The 23,052-nt window shown below is 31.3% G+C and overlaps 2 protein-coding genes across 6 annotated transcripts; both read left to right on the forward strand.

Moving 5' to 3' along the window:
* Positions 1–9,571: 9,571 nt before the first annotated feature.
* On the forward strand, positions 9,572–14,299 carry LOC18105827 (uncharacterized). 2 transcript variants are annotated; one of them, XM_006374445.3, is made up of 6 exons: positions 9,572–10,256; positions 11,091–11,142; positions 12,639–12,722; positions 13,407–13,471; positions 13,623–13,781; positions 13,853–14,299. In XM_006374445.3, exons 1-6 carry the CDS (start codon positions 9,660–9,662, stop codon positions 13,901–13,903), a joined length of 1,008 nt encoding a protein of 335 aa, XP_006374507.1. In that variant the 5' UTR covers positions 9,572–9,659; the 3' UTR covers positions 13,904–14,299. The 2 variants fall into 2 exon arrangements, with proteins under 2 accessions (XP_006374507.1, XP_052303677.1); XM_052447717.1 differs by having other exon boundaries at positions 13,623–14,299.
* Positions 14,300–16,494: 2,195 nt separating this feature from the next.
* On the forward strand, positions 16,495–22,544 carry LOC7474869 (pentatricopeptide repeat-containing protein At1g74900, mitochondrial). Of its 4 annotated transcripts, none has more exons than XM_024586075.2 (4): positions 16,495–19,602; positions 19,682–19,925; positions 21,398–21,489; positions 22,203–22,544. In XM_024586075.2, exon 1 carries the CDS (start codon positions 16,680–16,682, stop codon positions 18,168–18,170), a length of 1,491 nt encoding a protein of 496 aa, XP_024441843.2. In that variant the 5' UTR covers positions 16,495–16,679; the 3' UTR covers positions 18,171–19,602; positions 19,682–19,925; positions 21,398–21,489; positions 22,203–22,544. The 4 variants fall into 4 exon arrangements, with proteins under 4 accessions (XP_024441843.2, XP_024441840.2, XP_024441842.2 ...); XM_024586072.2 differs by having other exon boundaries at positions 19,682–19,911; positions 21,368–21,489; XM_024586074.2 differs by having other exon boundaries at positions 19,682–19,911.
* Positions 22,545–23,052: the final 508 nt, after the last annotated feature.

Genomic DNA, 23,052 nt, shown 5'->3' on the forward strand with positions numbered 1-23,052 from the left:
ATTGATTCTTTAACATAGTATCAGAACCTTAATGATCAAGCGGTCACGAGTTTGAATTTCATAATCTGCATTTATTTGATAAAAATTAAGCACTAGGTAATGTAGGTCCATGCAAGTTTCAAACCGAAAGAGCTTTCACTTGACAGGATGTGTTAAATAATAATATAAATCATATATTAGGACCTTACCTAACAGTTTAAACTTTTGGATTGAATTGGTTCTTTGACATTTATAGTTATATTTTTTTTATTTGATAATAAACATATCTTTAAGCTAGTTTGTAAGTCGAGTAAGACTAAATCCATTTCAGAATGATTTTAAGGATATATCTCCACATCGATGTAGTATATTTATAGAAATTTTTCTATTTTTCCTCATGTTTTGAACCTAAAAAGTTGAAAAGGAAAAAAAAAATGATTTAGAGAATCTCAACTCATATGATAAGCATTCTATATTAGGTTTAACTACTCAAGACTTAAAATGTTACTACATTTTATGGTTTAATGATCGGTTTATTCTTCGATGAGAAAAAAGTGAGGGAAAAAAAAAAAAGGAGGAAACCTTTTACTTCAAAAATGGGTGCCGGTTGCTTTTCTTTTCTTCCCGTTACAAGGATGGATGCCTTTCTGTCTAATCACCAAGGATCACAGAACTGAGAGAATGGCAAGAAAAGTCCCTTTGACCCTAAGTCAACACCGTTAGTTCTAAATACTGTTATTTATTTATTACTATTAACTAACTGTAGCATACAGTATGAGAGCTGCTGACCTCTTGGACCTGACAAATAGAAAGTGAAGTTTCTATTCGATAACCAAGAAAGGTCCGAAGCGGCGGCGTCAAAAATTGGAAAGGCCGCCCCTTGGACTGCCTGTGGCCGTGACCCATCGACGGATCACAAAATCTTTGATTGGATATTCCTTTCCTGCAGAATTTATTATTATTATTATTATTATTATTATACAATAAGTATATTTTATTGTATTTAAAAGTGTGGTGGTAGTTGTTTTTTAAAATATTTTTTATTTAAAAATATATTAAAATAATATTTTTTTATTTTTAAAAAATTATTTTTGATATTAATACATTAAAATAATCTAAAAATATTTAAAAAATATTAATTCAAGTAAATAAAAAAATTAATTTTTTTAAAAAACATTTTTCAAACATAAAAATAAACAGGTAGTTTTTATATTAATCAAACTAAACTTCAATAGCTCATCTTTTGTAAGAATTTAATAAAAAAATTAATTAGTATTCTCAAAGTTTAAATCATAATAATAAGAAAAAATAAACTTGATGAGATGACATCATCGTACACTGTGCAACAGGCAAAAGGGTTAACTGAGTGGGATTCCATAGAAAAAGCAATATATATTTGTCGTGTAATCTTCTCTTATTTTCTTTTATTTATATATATATATATATCTCCTCCATTTGCGTGAAGGTCCCTCTTTCACGAGTAATAAAATCGGTAACAGATGGCGTCCATTTTGCCAACGACAGCATGGGAAGATATGTTCTGTATGCAGGACAGGTGACCGATGACTTCGAAGATACTGTACTATTTTTATATGCCTGATCTTCGGTGATTGGATTGGCCTCTTCTTTCATAAAGTGTATATAATATGACCCAGATATCTTACTCGAGATCCGGTTCGGCTCGGATAAAATTAAGAAAATAAATGTTAAATTAATGCAAGTGTGTTTAAAAATTATAAAAAAAATGCATTGGCAATTGATAAAAAAAAAAAACAAAGGATAAAATTAAAAAAAAATTATCATACAAAAGAATAAAAAAAATAACAATTATAAGCCAAAAAAATATTTGAACATGCTTGGGTCAATCCTATGAACCTATAGGTTATGTAAGAAGTGATCATTTTCGGTTCGGTTTTTATCAAAAAAAGTAACTAAACAAAAAAATTCAAAAAAAAACCAAAACCGAACTGAAACCGGGTCAAACCGATCGGTTTCGGTTCGGTTTTTTAGGACCAAAACCGGTTCAGATCGGTTTGACTTGGTTTTTTCGGTTTGGCTTGATTTTGGTTCGGCTTGGCTCGATTTTTCCGGTTTAGCTCGGTTTTTTCCGGTTTGGCTCGGTTTTGGCTTGGTTTGGCTCGGTTTTGGTTTGGTTTTTTTGGTTTTGCTCGCTTTTTTATCAGTTTGGCTCGGTTTTTTGACGGTTTTTTATGTTTGAGTTCGGTTCGGTTTGTTTTTTTCTGTTTTAGGCTTATAAAACCGAAACCGAACCGAACCGGCTGGTTTTTTCAAAATTTTAATCGGTTTTTTTTCACGATTCAGTTTTTTCGGTTATTTTTTTTTTTGGTTTTTTGGTTTTTTTGCTCACCCCTAGGTTATGTTATGAGATTGAGATAACCCGGTAGAAAAGAAAATGGAGAAAATCACCAAACCTATTTTTTATATAAAAAAGAAAACAATGTCAAATTAGGAGATGGAAAAAAAAATAAGTACAAAAAAAATTGATGCCAACCATTGTTAGCTTTTAAAATTCGTGCCTCGGGCCATTTGATTGGAAGCACTAAATATAGAAAAATCATGAAAGTCAATTCTCAACAAACCAAATATTAAAGAATGAAATTCTAAAAAAAAAATCAATAACACATAAGGATCCAAAAAAAATGCAACTAAAAGGAATAAAAAGACACAAGCCTACCTGGATTAACTCATCATACTCATATGTTAGATCATGAGATTGAGATAACCCTATAAAAAAATTAAAGAAAACCATGAAGCCAATATTTTTTTTAAAATCAATATAGAGTAAAGAGGTCGAAGAAAAAAATAAGTCCATGAAAAAAATGATGAGAACTTGTATTAGCTCCGGAAACTCGTGACCCAGGCCATTTGATCATAAACATTAAAACTGGAAAAATCACGAAGCTCAAACCTTAAAAAATCAAATGTCAAATGATGAAGTTGAAAAAAAAATCCAATCACAAAAAAAAATTAAATACATAAAACATCAATCAAAAGAATAAGGATCAAAATGAAAGTTTATAAAAGAGATAAGAGAAAAATGAAGACAAAAAGAACCCGGACTAAATTTGGAAAAGAAAAAAAATAGATTGAATAATGAAATTGAAAAATTTACAAAAACTTACAAAGAAGTTAAGTATAAAAATCAAATAAAAAATTAAAAGAACAAGGATTGATACTCAAATATCTCCAACAAATAGGCTATCTTGAGATTTTAATTAACAGGCATGAATTTCAAGGTAGAAGAGAGAAAAGAAAAAAAAAAAAAAAGCAGCTCTAGCAAAAATTTATCTAAAAAAACCAAACACATGTTGTCAGAAAAGAAAGAGGACACCACACGAAATCTAAAGACATGACGAGAGTAAATTTTCATCGCCAGATGATGTTGTACAAGCCATCAAAGCATGACAAAACCCTTCCACGCACACCCGCGTGCAAAACACGAACCTAACATATTTAAAAATTAAAAAATTTAATTAATGTAAAATATTAATTTACCCCTTTACTAATCTTGTTATAATGCAAAACCCAACATGAAAACCCTAAAAAAACCTAAATTAAGTTTTATTTTAAAAGTAAATTGATAATTTTACTAGTCAAAAAATATATGAAACCTCAGAAAATTCCCTAACAACCAATGATCTGGTTTTTGCTTTTAAGGAATAAAGATATTTTATTGTGCTAAAATAGAAAAACTTTTGTAACTTCATTGAAAACAAAAATGACAAATAAATAATATAAGAAAGATTATTTCACCCTAAGACAAGTCTTTTAGGATAATTTGATATTGGTAAAATCATTAATTCACTGTTATATTTCACAGTAACGTAATTTGTATCGTATCTTGTGCTGTTTTTTTTTTTTTTTTTTTTGTGAATCCCTGTGTATTTTATTAATATAATATTTTATTAATATAGTTGTCTGTGTTGCCCGGAAAGCCCATCATGGGGCATCCATCGAATCCAAGAGGGATGCGATGCAAGAGTTGGGTGGGAATTGCGAGGAGATTGGATTTGATTTTCTGCGTCCTTTCATTTCGGCAACAGAATCCACGAGATGACATGGCACAGCACAGCACAGCACCTTCTACGCTAAATTGTTAAAAAAATGTTGTTTTTTACTTTCCCACGATCTTATCACCAAAATGCCACTAGTCAATTCGAATGGACTCTTTTCATTGTTTTATTGAGATTCGATTTTCCATAATAACACGTGGCTACTTTACTTTGGTTTTGTGAAATAAATCTATTCTGAAAATATTTTTTCTTTAAAATAAGAAAAAAAGAGAGGATTAATTGATCTATTTATCTTCGAGTATTAGACACATTCTGTTATATATTTTTTTATATAGTTTCTCACTCTTTTTTATATTTTATTTTATTCTTATCACTTTTTGATTGAAAATGCCCCTCATATTAAAAAAATAAGTAATTTATAAGAAGTAAAAATAAAAAAAATATTAATAAAATTTAAAAACGAATAGATTAGATATTTTAAAAATATTATAATAAAATATAGAAACATAAAACATGGAACATCCAAAAAAAATGAAATAATATTAAAAACACAGGAAAAATTAGCATAGACAATATCATAACTTATTTTTTTACGCATGTTGTTTTTTAAGTATAAATATTTTCACAAACTTTCTTTTCAATAAATTTAGTCAGGTAATCATTTCAATATTTTTTATTGCTTTTTTAATTTTACGTGTCAAATTGAGTTAGAAATAATGATAAAATGTATATAATTAAATAAATAAATATATAAATTAAAAAAGAGAAGAAAAATCAAATATATTTGAAAGATTAATCCGAGTAGACTTCACTCTTTTTTAAAGTATTTTTTTCAAATATATTTTTGTTGATATTTCTTTCGGTTTTCTATTTATGGGGTCATCCCAATTTCATGTCCTAAATCATATGTTTGATTTGTTGACCTGGGTTGGCTGCCGGGTTTGCTTGAGATTTTTTTTTATATCTTTCTTTCATATCGCCAGGTCTTTATTCCTTATATTTTACTGATATGTTCGACCTTGCATAATATTTTTTTATGGTATAGGTTTATTCAATCAGTTTCATTTACATTTATCGTTTAAGTCATGGGTTCTTTAGGGTGGATTTATCTTTTTATTTATTTAAATAAATAAGTTTAATAAACACAATCAAGTAAATGTTTTATTTTACAGTTTGTTTCTTGACTATTGTTAGCGACTTTGTTTTTACATAAATAGTTATTTATTTATTTAGTTAGATTATTGCATAAGTTTTTTAATTTACACTTTGAATTTTTCATATAAAAAAACACTTTGAAGCAGCCTAAATACCTAATATTGTTTTGAAAAAAAAATTATAAGCCGCGACAAAGTATATGTTAAATGGCTAGTGAATATAGTAAAGTTTGTGCAACATTTTTTTTTTTTGTCTTGTAGTAATACAACTCTAATAATTATAGGTGATTTTCTATAAAGTGAAGTGTGTGTTTAGAAACATGGTTGAAATCGTGTTTTTTAAAAATTTAAATTTATTTTGCTTAAAATTAATTTTTTTATATGTTTTTTGATCGTTTTAGTGTATTGATGTCAAAATGATTTTTACAAATAAAAAAAATATTATTTCAATATATTTTCAAATAAAAATACTTTAAAAAACAATCTCTATCACACTCTCAAATACCCTGAAGAATATTAAAATAAAAGATTCCAAGAATATTCCATCTTCCTCTCTATTTATGTTTTTCTATTGCTTCTGGTATAAGTATTTTTTTTGTTAATAGTTTTCTTGGAAAAAGAGGCTTTTACTGTTGTGAAGAAGAAGTCAATGTATGCTTGAATTGTTATTTGGGCTAAGTTTCATGTTGCAAGCTTTACACTTTATTATTAACCTTATTTCAGCAGACATTTGTACTGTTAGTGAAAATCAAATGCTCTTAATTGATTTCACAATGATGCAGTGGGCCTAACAACGATGGTTGATTCCATTTTGGGCCTCACTGTGTATTTTGGGCCCAACTCAGATATTAAAGCACTGAAGAAACAAAAAAAATCCATGCATCTTAGTCTGTGCAATTACTTCTTTGTTTGGTTGAATTATCTTTTGTCTCCTCCAAAAAGCATTTTTTCCAATAATATGTTTTCTTAAATAGGTTCCTCCTATTTCTCTATTTTATGTTTATTTATATATCACATAAAACTTTAAATAATATAAAACAAGCTTCTTAAATTACTCCTAACTTGTATAATTAAAAATAACCCCATCAAGTCAAATAATTAAAATACAAGAAAATAGTAAGATTATGTCAAAATTTATCAAATTATTAAATCAAATTCTTAGTTTTTTTATTTGAAATCATTGGTTATTGTCTTGCATTATATTTTCCTCTTTCAGACAAGAACTATTTATAAAAACTTTGTCATTCCTTTGTAATACCAATACATTTATATATATAAAAAAGACTAACACCTATTTTCCACATTTCTTTGGATTTTGTTTCAAGATTTTTCAACTACATCACTAAATATAATTGGTCAAAATAAAAAAAAAACAAATAAAAAAAGATTTTAGAGTATGATGTACTATATTTTTACTTTCTTTAATCACTACTAATATTAAAAAAGACTTCTTCAAACAAAACATTCATAAGTTTTCTATTCATGTCTATATTTTAATTTTAATTTTTATTCATATTCATGCAGATATAATTAAAAAAAAAAAATTGAGATTATTTTTTAAGGGATCCTTAGTTATACTCCTATGTTATAATTGACTTTTTTATATGAAAATATTTGCATCTTTTTTCTGAGAAATATTTTTACATTCATTGCAAGAATGAATAAAGTTTTATTTCTCCATTTTTTATTTTGAAAAAGGAAACTTTCTTATAAAACTATGTTTTACTAAATATTTTTAATTTTAAGTGTGCATATAAAAAAATTATATAGTTCTTTATATATTATTTTTTAGAAGTTCTTGTTATAAGAAAATGATGAGTAAAGTTTTTCTTTTGTAATTTTACTTTGATTTTATTTTATATACCCCGGATATTTTTGTAATTAATATATATGAAATTAACAAATTGCTACACAACACTCTCAAAGCACTACCCAAGTTGTTCAATAATTAAATTTTATAATTTTATTTAATTTGGTTTTAAAAGTGGTCATCTTGATATCACGACTAGATCATAGATTTTACATCTTGATCCGGGTAGGTTTATATAGAGTTTTTTTTATAACTTTTTTAATTATATTTTTTTTTAATTTTCATCCTAAAACATTTTATTTGCTAGAAATTGAGGTAAAAATTTTTTCTTTTTATTTTTCTTTATGTGGAGTTATCATGTTTCTCATTTAATTTATTAAGAATTAGTTTTTGAACTTTTTTTCTTGTGTTTCTTTCTATGATATTATCTTAATTTTATATTTATAGTTGTGAAGTTTGCAAGTTAACCTAATTTGACTGATTTTTTTTTGTTTTGTTTTTTTCAGTTTGGTCACTCAACATTGAATTGTTTGGCAATTCTAGTAGGCTAAGATCATATTCTTTTTATCTTTTTTTGTTGTTATTTTGTTATCGGTTTATTGATAATTGTTGTATTTTATAATTATATTATTTAAATTACCAATTAAACTAATAATTCAAGTCTTGAATTTTTCTTAACAATAATTTTTTTTTATGTTGAAAAAAAAAGAGCATAACTCAGGACACAAATCTAGTTATAACAAAAGTTAAATGGTATGAGAAAATCACTATAGATTAAGAGATATTTTATTGTGGATTGTAATGATGATTTCACTTTCAATTTCTCATCTTTTTACAAGATATTTTTTTGGCTTTTCTTTTCTTCCCAAATGAATGGGTGACGCCTGTGCCATTAAGGACATGTGTGACGCTTTCTGATAGCCAAATCTGGTCATCCATTGTTTCCTTGGATGCGCAGCCGTACCCTTTCCCATATGGCGTGGCACATGCAGACAAATAATTATTGGATTGCCGCCAGTGATCGATTATTGTGTTTTTTCTTTCTTTTCTCTCTCCTGACAACTAAAGTGTACACTTGTCCTATTTGTTTGTTGTTTGTCTAATCAAGCATGGTTGACATACTCAAGTATATTGGGTGTGACATGGTTCCTAGACCCACTCCCTTTGGGTCTGGCAATCATGTCAGACCCAAGCATCTGGGTCAAAAAAATTAATTTTTTTCAAAAGCACAATTAGAGTGCAAAAACAAACATTGTCTTATTCAAGTAGGATTTTTCATTCATATGCATTAAAACTTAATTGCAAACTCTTTTTTTTTTATGCAACTTATTTTATAAATTTCTTATACTGGAAGAGGAAATAATGAAAAAAAATGTTGACTTCTAAGTGATTTATTTCAAATCTTTAAAAATAAACTTTCTTTTTTTGTATGCATTGTGGATGTAAATATTAATTTTATGTTTCTATCCAAGTGTTGGATAATTTTTTAAAGGGTTCATGCTTTTTGAATTTGAGATGTTGCATGATCTAATTATCAAAGTTTGTTACAATAAAAGTTTATTCTACATTATAACTATTAGTATATACAAAAATTTGAAATATATGATCATAAGAGAAAACTTTTAAACTTTTGAATTGATACATTATGTTGTATGAAAAGAAAATATTATATATGTAAAAGACTTGTTGTTCTTCTGACTATCTTAATTTATACAATTCTGTAAATGATTTCTTCAATAAAATCAGAGATTAATAAAAAAAATTAAGTGAATTTTAGGGAAGCACATGGTTAATGTCTCAAAATAGAATAAAGAAATATAGAAAAGATAAAAATATATTTGGTTAAAAAGACAAAGATAAAAATAAAAAATAAATATGTTCTTACAACAATTATAAGTGTACTCTCAGCCTGGCACGACGGGTCAACCCGGGACTCGGGTGACCCAGCAGAAGCCGGTAAATATTTTTTTTTCCAAATGTGTTTTTTTCCTTAATCAGAAACCCCTCTTTTTTAGTTGGTTACAAACTCATATTAAAGTTCACTATTTAAATACTAAAAGAATATTTTTTTTTTCAATGTGAGATTTTGAAGCCCATATATATATATATATATAAAGTTGTGTTTTTTCAATATGAAATAAAAAAACCTTTTGAAATACTCTTTTAGCTTATATCAATGTAGATTGTTTTTTAATTTTTCATATAAAATATTAAAAACTCAAATATTGTTTTTTTAAAAAAATTCTCGGGTTTACCCATGCCAGGCCTAAATAAATACCAGACTTGTGCCTGGGTCTGACAACCATGCCAGGTCGAAGCGCCTTAGATCTGAGAACCACGTCGGGCTCAAATGCCTTGAGTCTAGGGACCACACCAAATCTAAGGGTCTTGGATCTAGCGATCATGTTTAGTGCTAGACCCAGATACGAGTTGACATGATTACTAGACCTAAGGCGATCTAAGTCGATTGGGTCTGACATGGTTGTCAGACCCAAAACGCTTAAAATATCATTTATATTTTTAATTTTTTTTTTAAAATTAATATTAACCCACGCACGTACCAATATACTTAATATAACATTTACCCTTTAACCAGCCATTAACCGGCACTTCAGCCTCTTTACCTCTCCCATTCCCAAACCAGAACCCCGAATAACTGGAACAAAAACAACTACCACCAAAATGGAGGAAGAGAAAGCTGCGGCGTACTACGAAGAGCTCACTCGAAAAGGCCAAGGCGCCGCGCGCTTCAAGCAAGGCCTCGGCTTCTCCGCCAATAAGGACGTTGCCGCTCCTCCTCCGAGAGGCTCAGCTCTCCCTTCCTCCACCGCTTCTTTTTTAAGCAATTTTGTTAAAGCCTCTAGTCCTACACAAGCTTCAAATCTTGAAAGGCAAGCTCAGCTCGAATCAATTCAAAACAAACTCAAGAAGAAACCCAAAGATGAGGCGTCAGAGAGAAGCAGAAGAGAATCGGGCCATCACAGGCATCGATCGAGGTCGAGAAGTAGAGAGAGGAATCACAGGAAGCGAAGCAGAAGCAAAAGCCGAGAGAGGAATTATAGGCGTAGAAGCCGAAGCCGAAGCCGAGAGAGGTATAGAGATGGAGAGAGGAGAAGGAACCGGAGATTGGAGACAAGAAGCCGAAGTCGTGGTTTATCGCCACGAGAGGGCAGAAGGTCGGAGAAGAGAAGGGGTGATGATGTGGAAAGGGAGAGAGCAGGGAAGGAGAAGAATGGCAGCATTGATTATTCGCGGTTGATTGAAGGTTATGAGAAAATGGTATGGCTGGGTTTTTTTTTTTTTTTGAAATAATTAAAAGGGCTTTTGAATTTATAATCTGATAGTTTAATTGGAGGCTATGCTAGTCTACAGGATTTACTCGTAGTGGAAAAAAATGGAAATGAAGGGTACTAGTAGGTTTCTGCTTCAAGTTTAGAATTGAGAAGATGATGATATTGTGTAGTATTAGTCCAACTATTGATTATACACCAGCACTGTTGTGTTGCCAAACCTTGAATACTAAACATTACGTAGGTGAGACACTCATTTCTTTTGATTTGTTGCAAGACATGGAAGACAGTGTTTAGGCTGTTGAATGCTTGAGGGATACTAGCCTGTCCTTGCCTAAAACAAAATCAGAACATAAATGTAAGATATATCAGTGGAAGATGGAACATATCGTGTTTCCCTGAACTCTCAACAATATGTTCGTGTTGGATTTGGCATCTGGGGTGGGAAAATTGGAAGAAATTTCTTGATGACTGGTCAAAATAGTCCAACATGCTAATTGTTGTAAGTTGTAACCTCTGTCATATCACTGGTGAAAGAAAAAAAAAACAGAGATTTAAGAAAATATCAAGAAAGCAAGACTAGTTCTGCTTCTCTTTGTATAATTAAGTCGAAACTAGATAATACCCCCAAATTGCTCCATGTAAGGAAAGAAGAAAGTGTATCTTGCTTCCATCTCCAAGTTACTTCAAAGAACTACTAACTAAAAATCTTTTATTTTTCTTTCCTACGTGGTTTAATAATTGAGTCTATTAGCTATCTTCTATCTTTAAGAAGCTCAAATCTATTTCTTTCTGCTGTTGACTGGGTTTCCTTGATAAACAGACACCAGCTGAAAGAGTCAAAGCTAGGATGAAACTTCAGCTTAATGAAACTGGTAAGCAATCACATCCTTTGCTGAAAATTTGAGATCATCATGTCGTTTTCCTGTCTGAATTGATCTGAGGACTTCCTGCCTTATTTAGCAATCATGAATAGTGTAATTTTCATGGATCCATGAAAAAAATAAATTGTTTGAAACTACAACAAATCAATGGCAATGATAGCTCATATTTATGAAGCAATTTTATATTTCGATGGAAAATTAGGCCAAGCTGTTGATTTGCAGAATTTGTCTACCCCTGTTAGGTACGTATTACTACTGTTTACATGAATATTTCATTGGTAGAATGTTTGTCACAAGCACATAGAGATAAACACATTTTCGTGATTTTAAACAATAAAACTAAGTGCACCTTCATAAATTATTCTAGGTTATACACAAACCATGTCATGTCAAAGCATCAACTGCATATCTACTTATATAATAACGGCAGGTAGCCAGTGGCTTTGCACTAAATAGGAAGCTGACATGTCACACTATCATCTGCATATCTAATAGTATACTAGTGGTGTGGAACTATTGGCTTTGCTCTAAATTGCAAGACATGATGTTAGAAAATTAACAAATTATCTTAACTTTTATGACAAGGTTAAGGTTTCAGGTTGGAAGGGGCTTGTGTAATTATGAAACTATTATAAATGAGAGTTAAAAGTTAGTTTTGCTATTGGGAAGACACTTAATTTTTTTTAAATATACAGGCTTTTAATTTGGGAACAAAAGGAGATCATATTCTTTCACTCATGCTTGATTTTATAAGAAACTGTTATTGGTCAGTTTTGGTTATTAAGAGTGTTAGTTAGACATGTTTCTCATTGCACTCCAGTGTTTTGATTTTACCATGCACTCTATTTAGGTCTACTTCTAGCCTTTGCATTTGTCTACTTTTGCAATATAAGGTCTTGTTTGACATTGCAGTCCCTACCACGCTTTTGAAAAACTTTGAACTTTTTTTTAGCTTCAATTTTTTTTGTGTTTTTGGATTGTTTTGATGTGTTGATGTCAAAAGTGAATTTTAAAAATAAAAAATATCATTTTGATTCATTTCTAAATGAAAAGCACTTTGAAAAGCAACCTCTATCACACTCTTATATAGGCCCTAAATATTTTCCTCCCATGTTACTTTTAGTAATTCTTAACAATGCATTTTATATAGAAATGTAAACTTTTATGTAGAATTATTATAATATAATTTGTTTATAGTTGGGCTGGTTGTTAGTGTATATTATTCATAATTGATCCATCTTTTGTGAGTGTTGTTATTAGACTTCTGTAAATTTCAACCTGACTGCAATTTCATATCCAGATTAGTCTTAAAACATTGGTTTATTAAGCATGTGAACATACTAGTTGGAAGATATACTGCTGTGTTTCTCACCAGATAAACTCCCACTCTTCCTCAGTGGTATTGCTATTTTAAATTATGTATATTGCCCTTTTTATAGATGCTCATAAATATTTTCCATATAATATTCGGTTGCATTTTTATGCAGCTAAAAAGGATGAGGGAATGGGCTCTGGTTGGGAGCGGTTTGTGTTCAACAAGGATGCCCCACTTGATGATGAGGAAGTTGAAGGTTAAATATATTTATCTACATTTTATTCCCAAGTTACAGGTTGATGTTGTTTGTATGTGGTCAGCTATTGTTGCTTGCACTATTCCGCCATTGGCTGATGGGTTGAGGTTTTTTGGATGCTAAAATGCTTGCTGTTTCATTTCATTGCTGCTACTATCATCTTGTGCTACTGACTTCCTGTGGCTTTTCTTTACTTGGCTGTGAAAGAAAATGTGCACTTCATTTTCAGAAAACTGTTAGGTTAAGAAACGAAAGGGGGAACTTTATGAAATAATGAAACAAGATACTCCCAGTATTTTGCATATACTCATTAAGCATGCCTTTCAATTGGCATACATAAAAATAATAAATTCCAAACTGTCATACTTGCGAACATACCTCTGTATTAGTTTGAAACCATACCTGAAATAAAATTAATTCCTATGATTGTCTATTTACTCGTAATGCTTATGTTCTTGTAATATTGTTTACAAGTACACACTCTGCAATTATGGGCGATAGTGTTGGAGAAATGAGATGATCACAAATCAGCTAAATATAAATTGATATTTTAAAGTTAAATCATTTTTATTGGTTATAAATTTTCTGGACTGATGAATACTCTTAGATTATAACACAGGATATCCATGGACCTGGTCAGAATAATTAAAACTGATATAAAAATGTTTCTTTGTGTCTGTTTAGCTGTGGAAGATGATGCAGCACTAGTCAAGCACTTAGGCCAGAGTTTCCGTTTCTCTGCAGTGGAGGTAGGCATCTGGTGCTGTTTCTCTCTCAATTTGTCTTGTATTTAATGATCATAGGTGTTGGTTCCTATTATCTGTGTTTTTCTTCCTTGTCATTCTCTCTTAAGCATGAATATGTTCTGTTATGTAACTTTTATAATGACAATATATAAAGGCAAGAAGGGAAGAGCAAATCAAAGTTGCTCACGATGAGGCCATGTTTGGTGCACCATCACTTTTGGCATCTGTTACTTCAGACAATGAGATAGAGATGGACAACAATAGAAACGAGAGCAAAGACACCGACCATGCTTCTAGCCTTCTAAGTGAGAAGGTGGGTTCATTCTTGAGAAAAAGAGAGAGATCTGGAGAGCAAAATCTAAGCAATTCTTCTCATGGTTTCAGGTACTTGCAAAGCAGCAAGGTTCCTGGCGCGACCGTGCTCGTAAAGTGTAGATTGATCTAGAAGCTAACTGTCTCCTAGTTATAATGCTAGAGAAGGAATAGGCAGTATCAGTTGCTGCAATTGACCATCTGGTTCAAGAAGAATTCTTGGAGAGTAGTGTGTATATGATCAAGTTGATAGGTGAAAACCAGCACATGATCTATAATTTATGTTTTCTGGATTTCAGCATGATAGGAATTGGTGAGAGGACTGGAAAGTACAGGTGAAGCTTCATTGCTGGACAGTTTTGATTCATCCTGGTAGAGATCAGTAATGGGAGTTTTATGATCTGGGACAATAATATTTTTGTGTAAGTATGCTGAAAGGCCAAGGAGGAGCTATGTAACTTGTAAATTGATGTCAGTTTGTTTATTTATCTATTAATATTTGAATTTGATTCTTCATAACCCATTCTGCTCTATTTATGAGACCAAATTGATCTTTAAAGATAATAAACACCTAAATAATCAGCCATTATTGTTAAAATTAACATTAACATTATTAACAATTAAAAAATAAACCCAAAAATTTAAACGATCTTGGGAAAATACTTCAGCATTTTTTACTGTGCATGCTCTCTTATAAATTCTTGTAGGTCGGAGCAGTTTAATTTTATTTTTTATTTTTTTTCATTTTAGTTATTGAATTTTTTTTCATATTTGATTGCATTTTTTTATGGCTGAATTGATGATCAATTTCTTAGAATTTGTTATAAAAAAAAACAATTAAAACATTTAGGACCAAACATAAAACAAGGAAAAAATATGTCACCGGTCTAAAATTTTTATGAAAAAGTTATATTTAGTCCTCATATTTTATTTTTATTCCTTTATGGTCCTTTTAGTTTGTGAGCTTTTAGTTTTGGTCTAAAACTTTATTTTATTTATTTTTCAGTTTCTGAACTTAAAAAAAGAAAGAAATAAAGTCGTATAAAAACAACAAAAGAGAGATAAGATATTTAGTTAACTATATTTCAGCCATAAAAAAAAAATCATACTTTATATCAATGGTTCTATTCAACAAAAAAAGGTTTCTTTGAAGTATTCTTTGTCCTTCATCTGGCTGAAAAACATAGATGGAGGTTAAGATATGACTTTTTTTTTTAATTTGGTTTTGTATTTTAGACAATGTTTTGGGTGTTTTGTAATGATTTATTGGTTTATTAACATTATAAGGATGTTTAATAGATTTTTTTAGATAAAAATATATTACAAAATAATTTTTTAAATCCAAAAAATCCCAACCAAATTTTCGAATCACCTTTCCGATGGTTGGAAATTGGGCACGTCATCAAGCATTTTTTTTTAATAAAAAAATAGATAATAGGTTATTTTTTTTATTAATAATAAAAAAGTCAAGGCCATGCACATATGGCCTAAGGCCCATGAGCTTGGCTTTTTTTCTTTGGTCCATGCGTGTTAGGTCATTATTTACTTAGTTTTTTTTTAATTTTTAATTAAATTAAATAACTTAAACATATATATAAAAAAATATCAATTTATTAAATATTATTCGATTTATATTTAGATTTTCATAACATTATGACATATTTTTTTAAATTTATCAAACACTTTTTTATGCATCTTCATGATTTGGATTTGTTTTTTTAATAAAATTATAAATTTATTTTCTATAGAATCATTATGGTATCATGAATTTTTCTCTCCAATTTTAATAAGTTTGTTGAAAATTGAGTTTCATAATATTTGTCGATTTACTTTTATAGAGTTATTTTGGTCTCATGATTTAAGTTGTTGATTTAATAGGTTAATTTGAATTAAATCAAGTTATTTTTTTATATTTTTTAATTGATTTATTTTCAATTTCATCCTATAATATTTAGTTAACCGAGAATTGGTTTTTGTAATTTTTTTGATTTGCTTTCTATTAAATTATCTTAATCTTAGATTCTGAATTATATATTTGACAAGTTAACCTGAGTTAACTGGAAATTAGACTTTATAATTTATTTTTTTTATTCCTTTTTAATTGATTTATTTTCAATTTCATCCTATAACATTTAGTTGATCGAGAATTGATTTTTGTAATTTTTTCGATTTGTTTTCTATGAAATTATCTTAATCTTAGAATTCGAATTGTAAGTTTGACAAGTTAACCTGAATTGACTGGAAATTAGACTTCATAATTTATTTCAGTTTGCTTTTTATAGATTTATTCTGATCTCATTAATTGAATCATAGATTTGACAAATTAACCCGCATTAATTTAATATGTTGTTGTCTCAATATTTTTTTTAAAAAAACTCTAATATAGCATCATCTTAATATTTTTTTAAAAAAACATACAATATACATCAATTTTTGAGTTAATGGTTTATTTTTATTTTTTATATTTACTAAAAAACACATTAGCATATATCACCATATTTGTATCTTAATATTTTAAGAAAAGGAAAAGCTTGTTTATTTTTACGTTTCAAAAACATTTTAATTTTTTTTTTTAATTTTAAATAATTTTTTTTGATATTTTTAAATTATTACTATATACAGATATTAAAAATAATCTTCTAAAAATTAAAAAAAATATTATTTTAATATATTTTCTAACAAATATATATATATTTGAGTAGAATAGACTGTAAAAAATTTCCCCTCATCGGCCTGCCCAAGTCTTGGCTACTGAAGGCTACAAACACGTTATACAGCCACATTCAACTGAAATCTCCTGCCTTTTAACAGCCAGCCACATTCAAGCTGTGTCACTGCCACCAAAGTCTGCTCATCAAGAACACATAAATAGGTCACTGCACTGAAGTAAAACACGAGCATGCAGACTCAAAAAATGCTCACTCAAAGAACTAACCGCTCCCTTTTACTCTATCTTCGTCCACCAAAATCGTACCCCTTCACCACCGCCACCCCCACTCCACCACCACCTCAACAACCACTTGAAGCCGCCGCTCTAGCCACCCTAATCCTCACGTCATCAAACCCACAAGCATTAGCCCAAACCCTTCACTCCCCCACCATCCAATGGACCCCACAATTAGTCAACACAATCCTTAAACGCCTTTGGAACGATGGCCCAAAAGCCCTCCAATTCTTCAACCTCCTTTCCCACCATCCTTCCTACTCCCACCACCCCTCCTCCTACGACCACGCCATTGACATTTCCGCCCGCCTCCGCGACTCCCCTTCTCTCCGGTCCCTAGTTTATCGTATGCGCTCCGCCCGCCTTGGCCCTACCCCTAAAACCTTTGCAATCATTGCTGAAAGGTATGCCTCTGCGGGTAAACCCCATAGAGCTGTTAAAGTTTTCTTGTCTATGCATCAATTTGGTTGTTTTCAAGACTTGCAATCTTTTAATACAATCCTTGATGTGTTATGCAAGTCCAAACGCGTGGAAATGGCTTATAATCTGTTTAAGGTTTTTAAGGGAAAGTTTAGGGCTGATTGTGTTAGTTATAATGTGATGGTGAATGGTTGGTGTTTGATTAAGAGGACTAATAAAGCTTTGGAGATGTTGAAAGAGATGGTTAAGAGAGGATTGACTCCGAATTTGACTAGTTATAATACAATGCTTAAAGGGTATTTTAGAGCTGGTCAGATTAATGAAGCTTGGGATTTCTTTTTGGAAATGAAGAAGAGAGACTGTGAAATTGATGTCATTACTTATACTACTGTGATTCATGGGTTTGGTGTTGCTGGTGAGATTAAGCGAGCTCGAAAGGTTTTTGATACGATGGTGAAGAAAGGAGTGCTTCCTTCCGTTGCTACTTATAATGCCTTCATTCAGGTTTTGTGTAAGAAAGACAACGTGGATAATGCTATAGTCATTTTTGAGGAGATGGTGGTGAAGGGTTATGTGCCAAATTCAATAACTTATAATTTGGTTATTAGAGGGCTGTGTCATAGAGGTGAAATGGAGCGGGCAATGGAATTTATGGGAAGAATGAGGGATGATGGTTGTGAGCCAAATGTTCAAACATACAATCTTGTGATTCGGTACTTTTGTGATGAAGGAGAGATTGACAAAGCGCTGGACTTGTTCCAGAAGATGACTAGTGGGGATTGCTTGCCGAATTTGGACACTTACAATATATTGATAAGTGCAATGTTTGTTAGGAAAAAATCAGATGACTTATTGGTGGCTGGAAACTTGTTGATTGAGATGGTTGATAGAGGATTTGTTCCTCGGAAATTCACTTTCAATCGGGTTTTGAATGGGCTATTGTTAACAGGCAATCAAGGTTTTGCAAAGGAGATTCTGAGATTGCAGAGTAGATGTGGCCGTCTTACCCGTAAAATAAAGTTGTGAAGCTCATCAGACTTTTAATTGGCCAATAAATTACTGGACTTCAACATGTCACCTTCGAAAATTGTAAATAATTATTGTTTGTTTGGTATATGAGATGAAGGAAACTGATTCATTATTTGTGAAAATGGTGAAGGATTGGACTTTTCATTTATTTTCAACCCAGTGTTTTGAACAGATTTGTGTGTATGTCTCTCTCCCATCAAAAGGTGGACAGGGATAATATGCTCAGTTTGGTCATGTATCATTTGATCCCATCTCCAAATTAAATGCTGGTGAGTGGATTATGTCATGCAGTGAATTAGAGAGGATGATGGAAGCTGTAGTACCTAATTTTGAATGTGATATTTCTTCTATGGGAGATAAGTAGGTATTCTATTTTTTGTTTTATTGTAAGGATCTGTTCTCTTTTATTGTTGGCCAGATTGATTCATTCTTTTTCTTGACTGCCGTTTGATGTTGTTCCGGTATATTTGTTTGTGTATGGTTAGATTACTTATACATGTACGGATGTAGGTAATGCTCTGTTGACTTCCACTGAAGTTCTGCAAATCCTGGAATGATGGTTCAACCCTGTCCTTGGCCTCAGGGAGTGGCAAGCAGCACGGAACTTAATTAATCAAATGGCATATGGGGGGCTTTCCTTTGTTAGAAACCCACAGACAACATACTGAAACTTCCAAACCAAAGAAATGCAACATTAGAAGGTGCTTTTTACACTTCAAACCCAGTTCTTGGAATGAAAATACACTCCATGGTCAATCAAAGGTCCTATGCCAGTTAAACTCGTCTTTGATAGTATTTGACAGATTAATTTGTTGTTATCTTGGCATGAGAGTGTTTTAGAAACCGTATTCAGTTAAGGTGCTGGACAAGCTAGGTAGTATATTCATTGTGGGTGACAAATAACAAATGGTGGTTTCCATACAAATTTTGTTCATGGTTATACTGATGAGAATTTCCTTGGATTCATGTAACTGTATGATGCTGTCTTTTTTCCAATGTTTGTATATTTTGACTTAAAGAGAAACTTCATGTTGACTTTAATTATGTTAGCTTCCATGGTATGTTAGAATACGTTGAAACGTGGATTCAAATCTATCAATCAGCAGGTAAAAAAGAGAGGGAGAGGACCTCTTGTTAATTTCCACCTTGCGTGCTTGAAAGGCCTTAACTCCTATGGAGAGACAGATCTTGTCTTATTTTTCTATTACACCAATGTGATTGATGCCGTGAAAGTGTTGATTTTACGTCTTCAATTCATATCTTTTATTGATAGGAAACAATAAGAAAGAGTTGGTCCCCAATGGTTTTTGTTTCAGCTTCGTATTTGATTTTAAAAGGACTTGGATTTGGAAAAGAATTCTCCTGTCTTCTTTGGTTTAAGCTTTGAAGAAAGTGTTCGATGAATTGGAGGAAAGCAGCAGTTTTGGAGGTGATTTTTCTGGTCGATACCATGTTTATTTTTTTTTATCTCTTAAACAAATTGACCCAGCAGAGGAGTGCTTCTGCAGTTTTGGATAACATTGAAGAGGGAGAAGTATTCTGAAAATGTCCCAAGGAAATTTGTTTGCAACAGCAGTCCTGAAGTTATGCCACCCATCTTCTTTTCCAGAGAACCAGAATGAGAAATTCAGCATTTCTGCCCACCTCTGCGACTTCCCTGTTCTCTGATCCTATTTCTTGCACTCACTGTGCCGCCCTTGGCCTCTCCCCCAAAAACCTATGCAATCATTGCTGAAAGGTATGCTGCATCAGGTGAACCCTTTAAGCTGTCTAATTCTTCTTTTTTCTATGCATCGATTTAGTTGTTTTCTTGACCCGCATCCTTTTAATACAATTCTTGATGTGTGTAAATCAAAGTGAGACGAAATAGATTATAATTCATTTAAGGTTTTTAGATATAGGTTTGAGGTTGATTGTGTTAGTTATAACGTAATTGTGAATGGATGGTTATGCGATGAAAAAAATAATCCTTCATCGTGCACTGCATCAGATGGTGTTTGATTATGATAATAGAGCACTGGAGATGCTAAAAGAGATGGTTGGGAGAGGATTGAATTTGACTCTAAATTTGACAAGTTGTAATATAATGCTTAAAGGGTACAACTTAGAGTTGGTCAGATTATGAAGCTTGGGATTTCCTTTCGGAAATGAAGAAGAGAGATTTTGATATAGATGTTGTTACTTATACTCTGTGATCATTGGCTTTGATGTTGTTGGATCAGATGGTGAAGGAAGGAGTGCTTTGGCATTTAAAATGCTTTGATTCATGTTTTGTGTGAAAATATTGCTGAGGGAGCTATATTGGTTCAAAGTAGATGATATAAAAGGTTACCTGCCAAATTCAATAACTTATGATGATTATGGGATTGTGTCATGTGGGTGAAATGAAGTGGGCAATGAAGTTTATGGTAAGAATGAAGGATGATGGTTGTAATGTTCAAAGTTGAAAAGCATAGTCTTGTGATTCAACATTTTCCTGATGGGAGACAGATTGAAAATGAGCTGGCCTTTCTTCAGAATATGACCAGTGGGGATTATCTGCCAAATTCAGAAACTTGATGTTTATGAGAAAATTTACTTTCAACTGTGGCAGGGAAGTTGTTGATTGAGAAAGTTCATGACGGATTTGTGCCTCCAAATTTTACTTTCAATTGGGTTTCGATGGGCTATTGCTAACTGGCAAACAGTTCTGCAAAAGAGATTCTGAGATTGCAGAGTTCATCTGGCCATCATTCCTGTTAATAAAGTTATGAATCCCATCGGATTTTGTATTTGTTCAATGCTAAAAAATTAGCAGACCTTGTTGTTCTTCCAAAATTGTAAAAATTTCTTTGGTGTCAGTTGAGAAGAAGAGAAATTGAAGGGTATTTTTGTCTAGAAGGATTGTGCGGGAGTGCTATGGTTTTCTCCACAAAATGATGGGAGCAGATAATGTCCTATTTGATTGTGTATTACTTGATCCCATCTCCAAATCCAATGCCATGGAGTGTATTATGGTCATGCAATGAAATAGAAAGGGTGATGGAAGCTGTAAATAGTCTTGGATGTGAAATTTCTTGTATGGGAACTATGAGGGTATTCGACTTTCTTCCGGTATCATAGAAGTGCACTCTCAACTAGTGTATGCCGGATTGATGCATTTCTGTTCTGTGATTGATTCTTCAATCTTTTTCTTCATATTTGTTTGTGTATAGGTAGATCTTGCTGATGCATTCTGCTCACAGGTGTATCATCCATTCACAACTGTTGAAGACTTGATGTTGTTTCAGTGACATGTGATTTACAGTTAGTTGGCAATGTCTATGTCAACCACTAGGTCATGTCTCTCCCTCCCCTTCATCTCTTTGTGCTAGCATACTTGTTTTATCACTACATGTATATGCTACCATGCATTGCTATAGATAAATTTTGACCACATTTGCCTTTTCTTTCAAATTTTTCAATTTTTTACCTTTGATGTTAAATGATGAATCAGTTTGACATTGTAGCAAGGGGCAATGCTTTAGAAACCAGTTAAAAATGCTAGACAAGCTAGGGTATTATTCATTTTGGTTCATGGAGATTGGAAAGGTGATGGGGTTGAGGATATAATATTATTGTGAATATTATGGGATTTATTTGGCTAGATCATGTCATTAGTTTTCCATTGCTTGTCTATTGTGACATGAAAGGAAACTTTATGTTGATTCAACTATGTTAGCTTCTGTGGGATGATATGATATGGGGGTGTAACTTGGTTTCAAATCGATCAATGCTAGATAGACATTACCTGCTGCGAAGAGATTGAGTTTGTCCTTTTCTTCTATGACACCAATGTGATTTATGCAGTACAAGAAATACTAAAATAGAGTTGGGTTCTAGACTCCCAGCAGGGTTTTTTCCGCCCCATATAAAAACTGAATTCAGGAAAGAATTTTCTAATCTTGAATTATGCTTTGAAGTGTTCAATGACTTCAGTCATAGCAGTTATGGTAGGCAATTTTTCTGGTTGAAGCAAAATATTCATTTAGTTTTTATTTCTTGAAACAGGGTTCCAGCAGGGCTGATGGAAGTACAGGGAACTTGGCTCTGAGACAATGTTATAATGAGCATGTTTGAATGAAGCGCTACCTACAGTTATATCATTCATCAACAGTTTCTTCACGGACCCAAAATGAAGTGCATAATGTGCTAAATTCTGGTGGAAATTTTTTGTTTTAGTAGACCTGGTAGGAAATTGGATATAAATTAATGTCATCTTTTCTTTTGAAAATCCCAGCATTTCATTGTAGCTGTTTGTGATGAAAGCTATGTTTCTGGACCTAGTCAATGTCTTTGAACTGAAAATTGTCTCTGTATGAACTTGTTATAAACCTGTTGTTTTTGGACCTTTTTCTTATTTTTTTTCATTTAACAGTAAAACTTTTGCCAGTGTTATTCGGTGTCAAAGATGCCATGCCACGAAAATGGCTTATTTAGGATGAGTGTGTTCTGGTTGATGTTTTTCTAAGTATTTTTAATTTAAAAATATATTAATATATTAAAATTATCTAAAAATATATAAAAAATCAATTTTAAACAAATAAAAAATTAAAAAAAATTAATTTTTTTTAAAATGTTTTTGCAACGCGAAATCAAATGAGTTTTTAAAGTGGGATGAAGTGGTGGTTTAATTATTTATTTTATTTGAAATAATTTATTAATATGAATTTCTAGATATCTTATATAATTGAAAATTGTCTCACCAACTTGAAAACAACTCAAAGATTTATTGAGAGATGTTGATTTGGTAGATTACTAAATCAAAATAAGTAGTTTTTGACTTTAAACATTCCTTAGTGAAATACTATTAGATTTACTTGGTTAAATAATAAACGAGATGTCTTAAACTATTCAAACT

Source organism: Populus trichocarpa, chromosome 15 (assembly GCF_000002775.5).
Source record: "Populus trichocarpa isolate Nisqually-1 chromosome 15, P.trichocarpa_v4.1, whole genome shotgun sequence".
In the NCBI taxonomy this organism is placed as follows: domain Eukaryota; kingdom Viridiplantae; phylum Streptophyta; class Magnoliopsida; order Malpighiales; family Salicaceae; genus Populus; species Populus trichocarpa.